We start from the raw sequence: 20066 nt of genomic DNA, 5'->3' as shown, positions 1-20066 counted from the left end.
TATTAGAGAATTTAAGTTAGATGTAAACTCTACTTTACCTTTCGTAATAGGGAGCTTCTCCAAGAATCTTTCTTGTGCTTCTTCGTCGGTAGTTGCAGAAGCATAAACCTCTTCATAATAATGCAAAAATGAGTTCGATATTTCTTCGGTTGAGGTTAAGCGATTATTATTGACCTGTATGTGTTCAATTATATTTGATTGTTTGGCATTTTTTGTTAAATTAGCAAGTAATTTGCCTGCTTTGTTGCCGTATCTGTATAAGTTAGCCTGGTACTTTAGTTCTGATTGCACTGTTTGTGTAGATATGAATACATCGCGTTCCTTTTTTACTTTGATGTACCTATTCCAGTTCCTTTCGTTTGGGGAGCTCAAGTATCTGCTATATGCATTGGTCACTGAGGCTATCAGCTGTTTTTCCTTCTGTCGGGCTTCGCGTTTAATTCTAGCAGTGTAGGCAATTATGTCTCCCCTCAAGACCGCTTTTGCTGTTTCCCACATAATCGAGGGACTGGATACAGAACCCTCATTATACTTGAAAAATTCGTCTAATTTGATTTTTAACCAGTTCGTGAATTTTATATTATTGGTAAAGTGCTTCGGGTAAAAGAAGCGTGATCCACCTAGGTTCTTCTCCTGTGTTGGAATATCCAACGATATGGGGGCATGGTCAGAGATGCAGATTTCTGCTATAGATGCCTTAGGTCCTGCTTGGTAAAGCCTGTCGTTAATTAGCATTAGGTCTATTCTAGAGAGACTTTTAGTGGCTCTTGAGTAGCAAGAATAAGCTCTACTGTCGGGATTCTGGGCCCTCCACACGTCTCTTACTGCTAGGGTTTGGAAAATATTTTTGAACAATTTCATTTCAAGATTATCTTTTTTCGTTTTCCTAAGTACGCCTCCATATCTATACCTATCTAGAGGAGAGCAAGGAGCCATATTAAAGTCTCCAGCTATAACTATCTGACCTTCTGCTACCTGTAGGAGTTTGCCTTGAAGATCATCCCAAAATTGTTGATCTATTACATTGGGAGCATAGAGGTTACAGATGGTATACACCACATTGTGGAGTTTTATTTTTAAAATTAAATATCTGCTATCCGGGTCTGTTATAATAAGTAGTTTCTCATAGGCTAATTTTTTTCCCAAGAGAATAGCGACTCCCTTCTTCCTGTTTAATGCGGGGGCAAAAAGTACCTCAGCTACCCATGAATATTTCAACTTAAGTGATTCTTCAGTGTTTAAATGTGTCTCCTGTAAAAGTGCAATCGTGGTATTTAATTTTTGGAGGTGAGCGATAATGGTCTTGCGCTTTATCGGGGAAGTTATACCCCCTATATTCCAGGAGGTAATTCTAATCATATTGATCCTGACCTGTTAAGTAAGCGACGGGTGGGAGTGGTAGGGAGTGATAACCAAGGGAGACGAGAAGAGTGAGAGAAAAAAAAAATAAAAAAAAAAATAATAATTTATAAGCGGCATTTTATTTATACCTTTTTGTTTCCTAAACATGCTATTTGTGGGATATTTCATAATCCTACTTTTAATAATTAATCCCGTGTTCCTTTAGTTTTTTCTCTGCTTCTTCGACAGAGTCATACAGAAACGTTTGGCCCTTGTAAGCTAATTTGAGTCTAGCAGGGTATATAACGGTGGCTTGCCAACCTGCTTTTAACAATTTCCCACACAGCGGGGAGAGTTCTCTCCTTTTCCTGGAGGTCTCAATTGAGAAATCCTGGAAGAGGAGAATTTTACTACCATTGTGAAGAATGGGTTGGTTTTTCCTATAGTGTTGGAGATACAACATTTTATCTTGGAAGTTTAAAAACTTTGCAATGATTGGTCTAGGTCTATTTGTGTTGTTTGAATTATCTATAGCTCTCCCCAATCTGTGGACTCTTTCAATCACTGCCGGTGGCTGGACTAAGGGCATCTTTAATATTGTAGGTAATGTATTAGTTATGATATTCATGAGATCTTCTTGTTTGTGGGGATCAGGAAATCCAATTATTCTAAGATTATTCCTTCTAGCCCTATTCTCTAGATCGTCAACCTTAGCCTGAAGTTTTAAAATCTCATCTTGGTTACTTTCTGCCAAAGGAATATACAAATTTGTGGTGTCTTCTAAATCAGAGATTCGCTGTTCCACCTCCTGTAATCTAATAGAATATTGTCTGACTTCTGCTGTGAGATTTATAAGATCTTGTTTAATTTCTTTCTTTAGAGAGTCAAATTTGGGGGAGATAGCTTCTAGGATACTGGTTACCAGGTCTTGATTATCTTGCGATCCTGTGACCTTCTGAGTTTTTACTGGAGTACCTTCCCCTATATTTTCTGTTGGAGTTTCCGTTGGGTTCTTATTTCTACGTTCTTTATTTTTAGGCGCCATGCCTGGATTGTGTTTGGGAGTGATATATTTATCCATAAACAATTGTGTGAATGAACACCACGTGTGCTTGTGCGACAAAGCCCCCAATTGGGGGAAAAGGGTAGTGAGGGAAAGGGAAGTGAGGGTATTGGACCAAGTGAAAGGGAAAAAAAAAAAAAAAAAAAAAAACAATTAATGCTAGTGACGCTAAACCCACCTAGTTGTGCACGTGTGATTTAGTTGATACGTGTGAGAAAAAAAAAAAAAAAAAGGGGGGATAAGGTGAATAGGCTGGTGAGAAGACCAGGAGATGGCGACTAGAGAAGATGAAAAAAACCAACGTCAATCGTTTCAATCCCTCTTAGATTCTTTAAAAGCTACCCTGTTTCTTCAATTATTGAACTAGAATATGTTATATTCTTAGTAACCCCTCAATAGAGCTTTCTAGCGCTATTCAAGTTGCCTTGCGTAGAGAGGGGCCATAGGGCAGGATAGATTATTTTTCAAATCGCCTTTTTTTGTAAATACACTTCAGAGCAATTTTCTTAACAGACCCTCTATACAATCAATATTACAATTCCTTAATACACAGCTGGGTCAGGATTTGATTATGTGTGCAACAGGGGAGATACACCTTTTACTTCCCTTTACCTTTTTGCCCTCTTATATTCAAGTTTTAACTTATTAGTAGGGAGAATTAAATATTTTTTTTTAGAGTCTCAAATGTTCTTATTCTTAACTATCCCTACAAATTAGCTTACAAAGTAAGTTCAATTGTGTTATTGTCTAGAGCCTATATTCCTCTTTGAAAGTCTGTGGGTTCTCTTACTGCTTTAGACCATATATTATATATTGATTATGTGTTATCCACCCTTAGCGCTATAAATACTGAGTGAAATAGAGCTAGATTGATGTTTAACCCTTCTTCAGTTTTAACTTGTATAGCTAATGTGAGAAAAAATGATTAAATAACAAAAGATATCTTGATTTGGTAGTGTGTTTTAAGGCTTGATTAAAGCTCCTCTATGCAGGGCTTTATTTTTGATAATAGTGTGAGAGATTTTTAGAATAGTGCCATTCAATTGTTATTCATACTTGTTTGCAATAATTCAAATTCAACATTACCCCCACAGCACATAACAGTAGTTTGAGCAATAGATGACTTAATAGATATTATATCTCGATTTATAGTATAAAACACAGTAGGCTAGACAGTAATCTAAAGTCCATGTATTTCAGGAGCGATATAATATTTTCTAGCCTTTTCCTCGTTTATATCTCACTCCTGTGTTTTTGTGCGGTTATCTTTATGGTATCATAGTCTTACCGGCATGTTCCCCCTGCGTGAGATTGAAGTACCTGGATACACCGTCCCTTAAGTAGTGCTGTTAACCACACACCGCTACAGTCTTTGGTTCTGAGCGGTTCCTTAGAGCATAAATTTTTAAGCAACTTTTTAATTTACTCCTATTATCACATTTTCTTCATTCTCTTGGTATCTTTATTTGAAATGCAAGAATTTAAGTTTAGATGCCGGCCCATTTTTGGTGAACAACCTGGGTTGTCCTTGTTGATTGGTGGATACATTCATCCACCAATAAAAAAAAGTGCTGTTCTGAAGAAAAAAAAAGCTCAGATGCCTTCTTTTTCAAATAAAGATAGCAAAAGAATGAAGGAAAATATATAATAGGAGTAAATTAAAAAGCTGCATAAAATTGCATGCTCTATCTCAATAACGAAAGAGATCATTTGTGTTGTGTCCCTTTAAGACAGAAAATGCACAAAATGTATCAGAAGTTTCTATTTCACAAGACTCAATACCTACAATAAAAGAATATACGACTCTACAAGAAATAAACTAAATGTAACATGGAACAGTTTGTTGCAGAATCAACCCAAACAATACATATGCACATAAATATATACTAGTACATGCAATTACCTAAATATGACGTTGTCACCATTAGGGATATAGAACCCTTTAGTTTCTTTTGCCGCAAAGGAGTTGTTTGGATTCTCACGTGAGATAGATGGAAGAGGTTTATGGTCACCAATAAGTCGCAGTTTAAACTTCCCAGGAACCAGATGAGTTTCACCTGTATATGCTTGTGCCATAAAGGTATAGCCTTTCTGAAAAATCAAATTAAAATCACAATGATTAATGAATTTCTGTACAATCCTGCACCTCAGATAAAAAGTCAAATCTTACACATCAATCTCCTAAATGCTTCAGAATAAGACTTTAACATCTACAACTTGAGCTCACAACTTCTATACTTATGGACTTAATCCACACTCTTATTGGACCCTTTATATTAATGATCCTCTGAAATGCCTACATTTGTGCTTTTACATGTGATTTATACAAGTTTTTTTGTTTCACTAAGACTTGTGTGTTTTGTACTATAAGAATTTATTTAATAAAGTTAGAAACTTTAAAAAAAAAAAGTCAAATCTTATCCTCAATTCTTTTCATTACAAACTTGTTTTTGTTAATTTGCATATTCTGGGTGACTCTTAAAGAGACAGTCTAGTCAAAATGAAAACTCATGACTGAGAGAGCATACAATTTTAAACAACATTCCAATTTACTTTTATCATCAAATTTACTTTATTCTCTCGGTATTCTTTGTTGAAAGCTAAACCTAGGTAGGCTCATTTGCTAATTTCTAAGCCGTTGAAGGCCATCTCTTATCGGTGCATTTTTAAAGTTTTTCACTGCTAGACAGTGCTAGTTCATGTGTGCCATAAAGATAAAATGCAGATCTGTCAAAATAAATGAAATAATATACACTTAATACATAAATAAAATTGTAAAATAATAACTTTGCTTTATGTTTGTAGTAATATATTTTTGAAGGCTAAATTCAAAGTTCCATGTAAAATGGCATTTATTTTATTTTCTCTGTTCAAACCAACAGCATTCGAACAAGAACTGTCATAATAAAAATGAGGTTAAAAGGACTAATTAAAAATAAACAGCTCTATTTCATTAAACCTGTATGAAAACTGAATAGAATCCCTTGAGCACATTGCTTTAATACTTTGCAAGCCATTTCTGATCGTGAAAAAACTGCATATTAGAGACAGCCATGTTGCAATCAATAGAGGGAGGACAGATATCTTACTAAAGCCTCTTAAAATTTGTAATGCTTACAAGCAACATCAAAAGCCATTACCTTATAGAACATATAGTACTATATGCTCAGGCAAATAGGTTAACAAAATAAACAGCGTTTGACAAAACCAGGCAGTTTAGATCTATTTAAAACATACAGAGAATAGATTTTGAACAATAATTTCACCGTAAATTTAGGGCTTAAATACATAATGAAACACACAATGAAATTTAAATTCATTATAAAATAAAAAAGTTGACTTACTATATTTTTAGTATACACATAAGGTGGAACTTTAGTAAACACCCAGGGAATTTCTTTTAATGTATCATTATTGATGACATAAAGGTTACAGAGAGAAATAGTAGAAAATATCACAGGTGTCAGAATCATGTCTTCAGGCATATGAAATACTTCCCTGAAATAGAATAATAATTATAATTTCATAGATATACTACTAATATAATACAAGATTATTATAGTTTTGAAAGCTTTAAGCGCTCCCTAAAGACTCTACTGTTCAGGGATGCATACAACCTACACTAATCTCTCCTAACTCCATTACTATCCGCCAACTGTTTGCAGATCACCTTCATAAAGGCTGTGACACACTGCAAGCGATGCAGCGCGAGACGAAGCAGCTGCTTTGCACCGCATCGCTTCTAAAGGTAAATTTTTTTAACTCTGAGCGATCAGCTACGCGACCTAGGCGACACTGAGCGCGCACAGCAGCATCTACATGCTGTGCGCCGCTCCGCTTGCAGTGTCACAACCTTAAAAGCTGACTGCAACAGTGCGACTCTCGGCAGGGCCCGCTACCCATTTATCCCTATAAATGTTTTTTTGTATACCGCCTATGTTTATAGCTCTGCGGAATCTGTTGGCACTCTACAAATAACCGATAATTATATATACTGTATATGTATGTATATATATATATATATATATATATATATATATATATATCTCAAAGAGAAGACAGCACTCTCTGGTCTTAATACAAAAGGAGATTTATTCAGTGACGTTTCGGGGAATACTCCCCTTCCTCAGACCAATGTACAATACAGTGAAGAAAACATTTATACCTGCACATCAGACCATCCACCTGTGAAAAAACCGCCAAAGATAGTTGCCAGGCAACCAATACTTTGTAAATAAACAAACAGTGTTAATTTATACAGTGAAACAAAATAAATACATATCCTATAATATAAAAGGCTAAGTGTGTTTGTCCGAAGCTGTCACATGCAGTAGAAACTGCACGAGGACAAACACACATGGCCTTCAACAAACTATCCTCCTGGTATCTGGGGCCGACCGGGCTTGACAGGGGCGGGGCCGGGCGTGACTTGGGCGGTCGTGGCGCAGACGGACGGGACTGGGTGTGACGTGGGCGGGGCCGTGCGGCTGTTAAAGAGAGAGCTCAAAAGAGGGGGGGGTAGAGAGAGAGAGCAAAAGAGGGGGGATAGAGAGAGAGCAAAAGAGGGGGGATAGAGAGAGCAAAAGAGAGGGAGAGAGACAGCAAAAGAGAGGGGGAGGGAGAGCAAAAGAAAGGGGAGGGAGAGCAAAAGAAAGGGGAGAGAGAGCATAAGAGGGGGGAGAGAGACAGTAAATGAGAGGGAGAGAAACAGCAAAAGAGAGGGGGGAAAAGAGCAAAAGAGAGGGGGGAAAAGAGCAAAAGAAAGGGGGGAGAGAGAGAGCAAAAGAGAGGGAGAGAAACAGCAAAAGAGAGGGGGAAAGAGAGCAAAAGAAAGGGAAGAGAGAGAGAGCAAAAGAGGGGGAGAGAGAGCAAAAGATGGGGAATAGAGAGAGCAAAAGAGGGGGGATGGAGAGAGCAAAAGAGAGGGGGGAGAGAAACAGCAAAAAAAGGGGGAGAAAGAGAGCAAAAGAAAGGGGAGAGAGAGAGAAAAAGAGGGGGGATAGAGAGAGCAAAAGAGGGGGGATAGAGAGAGCAAAAGAGGGTGGATAGAGTGAGAAAAAGAGGGGGAGAGAGACAGCAAATGAGAGGGGGGAGAGAAACAGCAAAAAAAGGGGAGAAAGAGAGCAAAAGAAAGGGGGGATAGAGAGAGCAAAAGAGGGGGGAGAGAGAGAGCAAAAGAGGGGGGAGAGAGAGAAAGCACACTATGGGGGATAGAGAGAACAAAAGAGAGGGGGATAGAGAAAACAAAAGATAGGGGGATAGAGAGAACAAAAGAGAGGGGGGATAGAGAAAACAAAAGATAGGGGGATAGAGAGAACACAAGAGAGGGGGGAGAGAGAGCAAAAGAGAGGGGGGAGAGAGAGCAAAAGAGAGGGGGGAGAGAGAGCAAAAGAGAGTGGGGAGAGAGCGAGCAAAAGAGGGGGGACAGAGAAAGCAAAAGAGAGGGAGAGAGACAGCAAAAGAGAGGGGGGAGAGAGCCAAAAAAGTGGGGGAGAGAGAGTAAAAGAGGGGGGTTAGAGAGAGCAAAAGAGAGGGGGGGAGTGAGAGCAAAAGAGAGGGGGGGGAGTGAGAGCAAAAGAGAGGGAGAGAAAGAGCAAAAGAGAGGGGGGAAAGAGGTCAAAAGAAAGGGGAGAGAGAAAGAGCAAAAGAGGGGGGTTAGAGAGAGCAAAAGAGGGGGAGAGAGGCAGAAAAACAGAGGGGGGAGAGAGCAAAATAAAGGGGGGAGAGAAAGAGCAAAAGAGAGGGAGAGAGACAGCAAAAGAGAGGGGGAGAGAGAGAGAGCAAAAGAGATGGGGGAGAGAGCAAAAGAGATGGGGGAGAGCGCAAAAGAGAGGGGGAGAGAGAGCGCAAAAGAGAGGGAGGAAAAGAGAGGGGGAGAAAGAGAGCAAAAGAGAGGGGGGAGAGAGATCAAAAGAGAGGGGGGAGAGAGAGAGAGCAAAATAGAGAGAGGGTGGAGAGAGAGGTGGGAGAGAGAGAGCAAAAGATAGGGGTCAGAGAGAGCAAAACAAAGGGGGGATAGAGCGAGAGCAAGGGGTGGAACCGCTGTACTGCAAAAAATGGCCCATGTACACGGGCTTTAGGACTAGAATAAACATAAATAAATATAAATACAGCGTGTCCTTGTTTAAACTCTATGCCTATACACAGAAGCATTTGTATCATAATAGCGGCACATCAGACAGGCAAAGAAATACACACAATATATTTGCTTGTACTCGTTAATACGCCCGCAGCTATTGGTATGCAGACCAATCAGTATAGTCACAACCGATATATACAGGTCAATGTAAAGCAGTGGTGTAACAGCCTTAAGATCCTAAACACCCTTACTTAGCATTGTGCAGAACAAGTTACCACGAACCGGAATCATTACACAGTAATGGTGCACATAATGTATTAGAGACACACTTACTTTCTAATTGTGATACAGTATCTGGTGAGCAGAGGGCATAACTAGTATCGCTACCTCCTAAGGATGCGCATACATTTAAACAAGCAGCCCAACTTAATCCAGGGAGTGTAGGGCAATAGGACAACATACACCGGTAACTGTGTACCACGCAAGTGTCACGTGCAACTAGACCCGCCCCCAAGAACCGGGCTCTATCACCTGATAGGTTGCTGTGGGCAAGCCCCTATAGAGGCTAAAACAGATTGTACCGCAAACAACTAGGTAAAATGAGACAACGTACGATAGCAGCAGGGACCTACATTAACTGTGGTTCACACAGATCTATACAGTCCCACAATGTAAACATGGCTCACGCGCACTGGCGCAATTAGAAGGGGGAAAAAAATGCTCACAGATTAAAAAGCCCATCCTCTACCTTGGCAGGTCTATCCTGTGTTAAAGGATCAAACGATCAGTTAGCCCACATATAGTGATTAGATGGTAGGGGAATGTTTATGCTCCCCCTTAAGACTTAAAACAAAGCCCATATGTGTAAGGGGATCCCAATCGTGGGTCCCGGATCCAAGAACCCAGCTATAAGTGGGTCCTTCAAAACATAAACTCTGGTCACAAAAAATACAACAATATACAAAGCATGCCTAACTAGATACATAGTCCTATATGACACATGTCCCTGAGAATGTCTAGTGTAGGATTAGGGACCATTCCAACACAGGGTCTGACTGACGCTGTATTCAGGGTCCCCATCAGAGTAGTCAACTATTTCAAAGGAAGCTAATGCCAATCACCATCAAAGGGGCCAAATAGTTCATAGGAAGCAATGCCAGTCAATACCCATATTCAGGCCTCTTGGGTGGATAGTGCCCAATTTGTAAATCCACTCCGCTTCTTTTTCAGTAGCAGTTTGCCTCTATCACCTCTCGGGACAGAGGGGGGACATGATCAATTAATATGGACCTTAGGTCTGCTACTGAGTGGCCATACTCCAAAAAATTCCTTGCCACCGGCTGATCACTGGCACCTTTGTCAATAGCAGTACAGATGGCACACCTATGATTTGCCATCCGTTTCCTAATGTCATCAGTAGACTTACCAATATAGAACAGGCCACAATTACAGTTCAGCATGTAAATTACATACTTCGTAGAGCATGTGAGATAATATCTAATGTTGAACCTTTCGTTGGTGTGTGGGTGTCGAAACTGGGCACCCTGAAGCGTTGCATTACAGGTCACACAACTCGGGCATTTATAGGACCCCTTCTTAGTAGTAGTAATTACCTTGCTATAACTTTCAACAGGATCTGTCCTCATTAAGATATCCTTTAGATTCCTACCTCTCTTATATGCGATCCTGGGTGGTCCATAGCCTATATAAGGAAGCGACTCATCAGACTCCATCAGACTGCTGCCCACAGCAACCTATCAGGTGATAGAGCCCGGTTCTTGGGGGCGGGTCTAGTTGCACATGACACTTGCGTGGTACACAGATACCGGTGTATGTTGTCCTATTGCCCTACACTCCCTGGATTAAGTTGGGCTGCTTGTTTAAATGTATGCGCATCCTTAGGAGGTAGCAATACTAGTTATGCCCTCTGCTCACCAGATACTGTATCACAATTAGAAAGTGTGTCTCTAATACATTATGTGTACCATTACTGTGTAATGATTCCGGTTCGTGGTAACTTGTTTTGCACAATGCTAAGTAAGGGTGTTTAGGATCTTAAGGTTGTTACACCACTGCTTTACACTGACCTGTATATATCGGTTGTGACTATACTGATTTGTCTGCATACCAACAGCTGCGGGCGTATTAATGAGTACAAGCAAATATATTGTGTATATTTCTATATAGGTCTTTGCTTGTCTGATGTGCCGCTATTATGATACAGATGCTTCTGTGTATAGGCATAGAGTTTAACCCCTTAGTGACCAGACCACTTTTCAATTTGTTGACCATCTGGGACCAAGGCTATTTTTGCATTTCTGCGATGTTTGTGTTTAACTGTAATTTTCCTCTTACTCCTTTACTGTACCCACACATATTATATACTGTTTTTCTCGCCATTAAATGGACTTTCTAAAGATATGATTATTTTCATCATATCTTATAATTTACTATAAAAAAAAAAAAAAAATATGAGGAAAAAATGAAAAAAAAATGCACTTTTTCTAACTTTGAGCCCCAAAATCTCTTACACATCTACAACCACCATAAAATACCAATGCTAAACAGTTTCTAAATTTTGTCCTGAGTTTATAAATACCCAATGTTTACATGTTCTTTGCTTTTTTTGCAAGTTATAGGGCAATAAGTACAAGTAGCACTTTGCTATTTCAAAACCATGTTTTTTCAAAATTGGCGATAGTTACATTGTAACACCAATATCTGTCATGAATCCCTGAATAACCCTTCAAATGTATATATTTTTTAAAAGAAGACAACCTAAGGTATTAAACTTGGGGTATTTTGACTTTTTTCATGCAACCATTTTACCACCAATCTATGCCAAAGTTTGGGGGGAAAAAAAAAATAATTAGATTTTTTGACAAAATAGCAATTTAAGAATACATTTACTGATAATATTAAGGGTTACTGCCAAATAACACCCTCATATGTCTTCAGCAGCATCTCCTGGGTACAGTGATACCACCCATGTATAGGTGTGTCGGGTTCTCGGGGGGCTAAAAGCTCTTATTTTTAGGGAGCGCATTCCAGTTTTTCAACTTGGAATTTTCACATCGGTCATCATGCACCCATGTCCTATTTGGGACATTTCTGAAGCTGGTCAATGGAATTTACCCCCATCAAACCATATATTTTTGAAAAGTAGACACCCTAGGGTATTTCAAATGCTTGTATTTTAACACTTTCCATGCACTAATTCAACCACCAGTCTTTGTCAAACTTTTGGGTAGTCATTATTTTGTGTTATTTTTCACACACATTGTACTTTAGGCATGGATTCTCAGTTCCTGTTATGTGTTACTGCCAAAAAACACCTCAATATGTGTTCAACAACATCTCCTGAGTACAGTGATACCACCCATGTATAGGTGTGTCGGGTTCTCTGGGGGCTAAAAGGCCTTAATTTTAGGAAGCGCATTCCAGTTTTTCAACTTGGAATTTTCACATCGGTCATCATGCACCCATGTCCTATTTGGGACATTTCTGAAGCTGGTCAATGGAATTTACCCCCATCAAACCATATATTTTTGAAAAGTAGACACCCTAGGGTATTTCAAATGCTGGTATTTTAACACTTTCCATGCACTAATTCAACCACCAGTCTTTGTCAAACTTTTGGGTAGTCATTTTTTTGTGTTATTTTTCACACACATTGTACTTTAGGCATGGATTCTCAGTTCCTGTTATGTGTTACTGCCAAAAAACACCTCAATATGTGTTCAACAACATCTCCTGAGTACAGTGATACCACCCATGTATAGGTGTGTCGGGTTCTCTGGGGGCTAAAAGGCCTTAATTTTAGGAAGCGCATTCCAGTTTTTCAACTTGGAATTTTCACATCGGTCATCATGCACCCATGTCCTATTTGGGACATTTCTGAAGCTGGCCAATGGAATTTACCCCCATCAAACCATATATTTTTGAAAAGTAGACACCCTAGGGTATTTCAAATGCTGGTATTTTAACACTTTCCATGCACTAATTCAACCACCAGTCTTTGTCAAACTTTTGGGTAGTCATTTTTTTGTGTTATTTTTCACACACATTGTACTTTAGGCATGGATTCTCAGTTCCTGTTATGTGTTACTGCCAAAAAGCACCTCAATATGTGTTCAACAACATCTCCTGAGTACAGTGATACCACCTATGTATAGGTGTGTTGGGTTCTCTGGGGGCTAGAAGGCCTTATTTTTAGGAAGCGCATTCCAGTTTTTCAATTTGGAATTTTCACATCGGTCATCATGCACCCATGTCCTATTTGGGACATTTCTGAAGCCGGTCAATGAAATTTACCCCCATAAAACCATATATTTTTGAGAAGTAGACCCCCTAGGGTATTTGAAATGCTGGTATTTTCACACTTTCCATGAACTTATTTAACCACCAGTCTTTGTCAAACTTTTGGGTAGTCATTTTTTTTGTGTTATTTTTCACACACATTGTATTTTAGGCATGGATTCTCAGTTCCTGTTATGTGTTACTGCCAAAAAACACCTCAATATGTGTTCAACAACATCTCCTGAGTACAGTGATACCACCCATGTATAGGTGTGTTGGGTTCTCTGGGGGCTAGAAGGCCTTATTTTTAGGAAGCGCATTCCAGTTTTTCAACTTGGAATTTTCACATCGGTCATCATGCACCCATGTCCTATTTGGGACATTTCTGAAGCCGGTCAATGAAATTTACCCCCATAAAACCATATATTTTTGAGAAGTAGACCCCCTAGGGTATTTGAAATGCTGGTATTTTCACACTTTCCATGAACTTATTTAACCACCAGTCTTTGTCAAACTTTTGGGTAGTCATTTTTTTGTGTTATTTTTCACACACATTGTACTTTAGGCATGGATTCTCAGTTCCTGTTAAGTGTTACTGCCAAAAAACACCTCAATATGTGTTCAACAACATCTCCTGAGTACAGTGATACCACCCATGTATAGGTGTGTTGGGTTCTCTGGGGGCTAGAAGGCCTTATTTTTAGGAAGCGCATTCCAGTTTTTCAACTTGGAATTTTCACATCGGTCATCATGCACCCATGTCCTATTTGGGACATTTCTGAAGCCGGTCAATGAAGTTTACCCCCATAAAACCATATATTTGTGAGAAGTAGACCCCCTAGGGTATTTGAAATGCTGGTATTTTCACACTTTCCATGAACTTATTTAACCACCAGTCTTTGTCAAACTTTTGGGTAGTCATTTTTTTGTGTTATTTTTCACACACATTGTACTTTAGGCATGGATTCTCAGTTCCTGTTATGTGTTACTGCCAAAAAACACCTCAATATGTGTTCAACAACATCTCCTGAGTACAGTGATACCACCCATGTATAGGTGTGTTGGGTTCTCTGGGGGCTAGAAGGCCTTATTTTTAGGAAGCGCATTCCAGTTTTTCAACTTGGAATTTTCACATCGGTCATCATGCACCCATGTCCTATTTGGGACATTTCTGAAGCCGGTCAATGAAATTTACCCCCATAAAACCATATATTTTTGAGAAGTAGACCCCCTAGGGTATTTGAAATGCTGGTATTTTCACACTTTCCATGAACTTATTTAACCACCAGTCTTTGTCAAACTTTTGGGTAGTCATATTTTTGTGTTATTTTTCACACACATTGTACTTTAGGCATGGATTCTCAGTTCCTGTTATGTGTTACTGCCAAAAAACACCTCAATATGTGTTCAACAACATCTCCTGAGTACAGTGATGCCACCCATGTATAGGTGTGTTGGGTTCTCTGGGGGCTAGAAGGCCTTATTTTTAGGAAGCGCATTCCAGTTTTTCAACTTGGAATTTTCACATTGGTCATCATGCACCCATGTCCTATTTGGGACATTTCTGAAGCCGGTCAATGAAATTTACCCCCATAAAACCATATATTTTTGAGAAGTAGACCCCCTAGGGTATTTGAAATGCTGGTATTTTCACACTTTCCATGAACTTATTTAACCACCAGTCTTTGTCAAACTTTTGGGTAGTCATTTTTTTGTGTTATTTTTCACACACATTGTACTTTAGGCATGGATTCTCAGTTCCTGTTATGTGTTACTGCCAAAAAACACCTCAATATGTGTTCAACAACATCTCCTGAGTACAGTGATACCACCCATGTATAGGTGTGTTGGGTTCTCTGGGGGCTAGAAGGCCTTATTTTTAGGAAGCGCATTCCATTTTTTACACTTCCCATTTTCACATCCCTTGCACCCATGTTCTATTTAAGACATTTCTGAAGCCGGCCAATGTAATTTACCCCCCTAAAACCATATATTTTTGAAAAGTAGACATCCTAGGGTATTTCAAATGCAGGTGTTTTAACACTTTCCATACACTAATTCAACCACTAGTCTTTGTCAAACTATTGGGCATTCATTTCTTTGTGTTATTTTTCACATACATTGTACTTTACACATGGATTCACAGCTCCTGTTATGTGTTACTACCAAAGAAGACACCAATATGTGGTCACCAACATCTCTTGAGTTCAGTGATACCACCTATGCATAGGTTTGGTGGCTTGTTTGGGTGGTGCAATGCCAAATGTCTGACATGTGTTTGTGATTTTTTTTCACATTTAACATATTTTCTTTGCCTATCGTCTTTTTTGGGGGTCTTTTAACATACCCCAATTTATTTGTTTTCCATAAATGTGATTATATTTAAAAAGTTGACCCCCCAAGGTATTATACATGGAGTGGTTTGATGACTTTGATGCAACCGTTTTAGCCCAAAAAATTGGAGAAAGTATATGGTGGTAATTTTTCAATTTTCATTGTTACAGACACATTGCTTTTTTACTATGATTTAGGAGAGACTGTTGTAAGTTATTGCAAAAGAATACTTCAGGTTATTTTCTGCAAGGCACCCTGAGTACACCTATGCCCCCCATGCATAGGTTTGCCAGGATTTTGGGAAGGTTATGTTACATGATTTTAGTTATTAAAAATGAGAGTATTTCTTCTGATAGGCCTATCTTTAGTTTGGGGCCTATCACATACCCCACTTTTATTTATTGCATTCAAAGTGTATTTTTTTTTAATGTTGACACCCCAAGGTATTGTATATGGTGTGCTTTGATGCCTTTGAAGCAACCGTTTTAGCCCAAAAAATTGGAGAAAGTATATGGTGGTAATTTTTAAATTTTCATTTTTACAGACACATTGCTTTTTGACTATGATTTAGGAGAGATTGTTGTAAGTTATTGCAAAAGAATACTTCAGGTTGTTTTCTGCAAGGCACCCTGAGTACACCTATGCCCCCCATGCATAGGTTTGCCAGGATTTTGGGAAGGTTATGTTACAATTTTATGACTTGTGATTTTAGTTATTAAAAATGAGAGTATTTCTTCTGATAGGCCTATCTTTAGTTTGGGGCCTATCGCATACCCCACTTTTATTTATTGCATTCAAAGTGTATATTTTTTAAATGTTGACACCCCAAGGTATTGTATATGGTGTGCTTTGATGCCTTTGAAGCAACCGTTTTAGCCCAAAGAATTGGAGAAAGTGTATGGTGGTAATTTTTCAATTTTCATTTTTACAGACACATTGCTTTTTGACTATAATTTAGGAGAGACTGTTGTAAGTTATTACAAAAACATACTTCAGGTTGTTTTCTGCAAGGCACCCTGAGAACACCTATGTCCCCCATGCATAGGTTTGACAGGGGTTTTGGTTAAAAAAAAACATGCCCAATTTTAGAAAAAAATAGAGTAGTGAAATGTAAAAATCTGGCACAGTAAAAGTAAAAAAAACAAAAAAACATCTAACTGTAAACATAACCAAAAAAAAATATATATATATATGTAACAGCAAATGTATTTATTTTTTTAAAAATTGACCATTGTATGGTACCGCTTGAAGCAGTCCCCAATGCAGAGTGCAGGCTGTCCAGGGCAATCAGGACAGTGATATATGGTGTCCCTTCTCTTCCCCCTCTTGGTACAGACTCTGCATTTTTTTTGTGGTTTCTGCTTTGTGGCAGTAGGGGGGGTTTTAAAAATAAAATGGGTAGCCCCAACTCTGCTCTCTCCCATCACCGCCCGGGGAGCAGGTGCATCATGGTACAAAATCCCCGTAATAATCTGGAGCTGAAACTGTAAAAAAGTCTTTTTAACTCTGGGGTTTGCTTTTTTGAACAACAAAAAAGCGTTGTGGGTTGCAATCTGCATTAGGTAAATTGCAACCTTTTTGTACCAGGCCCTTGTCTTCCGCATAATTAGGTAGGGCTGCAGCAGCTGATCAGCCAGATCAACCCCACCCATATGCCAGTTATAAGACTTGATGCACACTGGCTTCCTTATGATCTCAGCTCTGCCACGTACAGAAACCGCCACCGTCCTCTCTGTGTGGATGGTGGTAAGAAGGTATACATCCTTCTTGTCTCTGTACTTCAGTGCCAACAGCTCCTCTTGGCGCAGAGCTGAGGTCTCCCCCCTTCGTAGCCGGGTGCGTACAAGCTGTCCTGGGAAACCTGCGCGGTTCTTTTTAATTGTACCGCAAGCTACTGTATCAAAGCAATACAGTAGCTTGAACAAAAGGACACTTGTATAAAAATTGTCTAAGTACAAGTGATACCCTTTGTTCATTAGGGGTAATATCAGGTCCCAGACAATCTTGCCAGTGGTTCCCATATGTTCTGGGCAACCTGGAGGGTCAAGGTGGCTATCCTTTCCCTCATACACCCGGAAGGCCTGAGTATACCCAGTCTCGCTGTCACAGAGCTTATACACCTTTACCCCATATCTGGAGCGTTTGGAAGGAATATACTGCTTGAATCCCAGCCTTCCCTTATACTTCATTAGGGATTCATCAACGCATATATTCCTTCCAGGTGTATAAGCCTCTGCAAACCTGGCAGAAAAGTGGGTTATCAGGGGGCGGATTTTATACAGCCTGTCAAATTGGGGATGCTCCCTAGGGGGGCACAGGCTGTTGTCGCTGAAGTGCATGAAATGCAGAATCATTTCATACCTCTTCCTCGACATAGTCTGGGAGAAAATGGGGGTAGAGCAGATGGGGCTAGTACTCCAGTAGGAGCGAATGGAGGTTTTCTTTATGATGCCCATCAGCATAGTCAATGCCCAGAATTTTTTGAATTCTGGCACATTGATGGGGGCCCATTGCTGCTTTGCCAAATATGTTCCAGGCTTTGCAGCACGGAACTGATGGGCATATAAATTAGTTTGGGCGACAATGTTCCCCAATATATCATCGCCCAGAAACACTTCCAGAAACTGCTGGGGGCTAAAACCTGCCACATCTATATTTATGCCAGCATTTGCTGTGAAGGGTGGGATATCTGGCCTCTGGAGATGAGGCGTTACCCACTCTTCAGCAGCAATGGCAGCAACACGCCTCCTTCTGGCAGGGGGGCTAGCAGGGGGGCTGGCAGGGGGGGGTAGCAGGGGGGCTGGCAGGGGGGCTAGCAGCCACAGATACATCACTATCAGTTGAGACTGCATCTAGTGATGTATCTGAGCACATGGCAGGGTCAAAATTGGGGTCTGAGTCAGAAATAGAGGCATCTGACTCTGACGCAAGGATGGCATACGCCTCCTCAGCACTATATCTTTTCTGTGACATTTTTGTATCTGTCACAGAAAACAATTACTAAAAAAAATTAAATTAACTAAATTAATTAACTAAATTAACTAGCAAAAAAGTACAGCTATGCTACTGCCAGTGATTTATAGCGATCACTGGCAAGCTAGGGGTTAATGGCTCTGAAAATTAAATTAAATTAACTAAATGTTTCTGAAAAGAGCCTTTGGGTTTTTAAAAAATTACAACAAAATTAACCCCTAAAAAAATGCACAGACAGCAAAAAAGTACAGCTATGCAACTGCCAGTGATTTATAGCGATCACTGGCAAGCTAGGGGTTAATGGCTCTGAAAATTAAATTAAATTAACTAAATGTTTCTGAAAAGAGCCTTTGGGTTTTTAAAAAATTACAACAACAAAATTAACCCCTAAAAAAATGCACAGACAGCAAAATGCAGCAAAAAAAAAGTGCACCTATGCTACTGCCAGTGATATATAGTGATCACTGGCAAGCTAGGGGTTAATGGCTCTGAAAATTAAATTAAATTAACTAAATGTTTCTGAAAAGAGCCTTTGGGTTTTTAAAAAATTACAACAACAAAATTAACCCCTAAAAAATGCACAGACAGCAAAATGCAGCAAAAAAAAGTGCACCTATGTTACTGCCAGTGATATATAGTGATCACTGGCAAGCTAGGGGTTAATGGCTCTGAAAAGAGCCTTTGGTTCTATATTTTTTAACAAATAAAAGAAATCTCTCGCTCTGCTAAATACAGGTCTCTCTCTCTCTCCAACAAAATGGCAAGTGAGGAGAGGGAGGGAGATCCACACTGATCATAGTCAATATTTACAAATATTGACATGATCAGACAAATGGGGTATTTTATTATTATTTTTTTTTTTTAGGGTGGGAGGCTCAGATTGGGTGACCCTAGCTTGCCCCTATGATGATGCAGGCTAGGGACACCCCCAGAGGCCCCATGATGCACTGGGCATCGCCATCTTGGATGCCTAGTGAAGGGGGAGGGGGGGGCTATTTAGGGCTTTTTTTTATTTTATTCAGTTTTTTTTTTTTTTTTTTTTACTTTTATTTTACAACTAACTAAGTGCCTCGACCCACCGAGGCACTTAGCACACAAGCAGAGCATCGGAATAGTGTCCGATCGCTTCCGATGCTCTGAAACACTGCCGGGCTCCACGTGGAGCGAAACCGGAAGTGATCACTCGTGGGGGAGTGATCAATCCGGTCCCGGCACTCGGGAACAGTATTGCAGGATGCCTAGACATCAAGGCAAGCCTGCAATACTGTTAGAGCAGCTGGAAGCGATTTCGATCGCTTCCAGTGCTCTGTTAAACCGACGACGTATGCCATACGTCCTCGGTCGTTAAGTGCTTTATTTTTGAGGACGTATGGCATACGTCGTCGGTCGTTAAGGGGTTAAACAAGGACACACTGTATTTATATTTATTTATGTTTATATATGTATTTATTTTATTTCACTGTATAAATTGACACTGTTTGTTTATTAACAAAGTATTGGTTGCCTGGCAACTATCTTTGGCGGTTTGAAGGGTCTGATGTGCAGGTATAAATGTTTTCTTCACTGTATTGTACATTGGTCTGAGGAAGGGGAGTATTCCCCAAAACGTCACTGAATAAATCTCCTTCTATTTGCTATATCATAACCCACATTCTAGCACCCTGGCATATGTTGAACTGTTCGTGAGAGTGCATATGTCTCTCTGTATATGTGTGTGTGTGTATATATATATATCTGTACTTTTAAACTTTACAGAACAAACTAAATAATAAGTTAAAAAAAAAATCCCTCTATAAAGTGTTATTGTTTTAACTGCAGCCCTAAAGTGCCCCTTACACTCCAGATTTTAATGATATCTGAATTAGAGCACAGATAACATAATCAACTGATGGGTGAGAGCAGGTTAGTAACCATGGTTACCAATCCGCCGATTATTTCCCCTGTGCTCTAGTTTAGGTATCATGAGAATCTGGTCTG

At 39.6% G+C, this 20066-nt stretch overlaps 1 protein-coding gene across 1 annotated transcript in view; it reads right to left on the bottom strand.

Moving 5' to 3' along the window:
* Positions 1–20066, bottom strand: part of ADGB (androglobin) — a 693780-nt gene that overhangs the window by 168634 nt on the left and 505080 nt on the right. Inside the window, exons 25-26 of the mRNA XM_053711792.1 lie at positions 5749–5902; positions 4308–4495 (exon numbers count right to left, since the gene is read on the bottom strand). Coding sequence (XP_053567767.1) covers positions 4308–4495; positions 5749–5902 — 342 coding nt within the window. The remainder of the gene's footprint in view (positions 1–4307; positions 4496–5748; positions 5903–20066) is intronic.

This window comes from Bombina bombina, chromosome 4 (assembly GCF_027579735.1).
Source record: "Bombina bombina isolate aBomBom1 chromosome 4, aBomBom1.pri, whole genome shotgun sequence".
Lineage (NCBI taxonomy): Eukaryota > Metazoa > Chordata > Amphibia > Anura > Bombinatoridae > Bombina > Bombina bombina.
The sequence above is the reverse complement of the archived record's forward strand: the minus strand, read 5'-3'. Positions and strand labels throughout refer to the sequence as shown.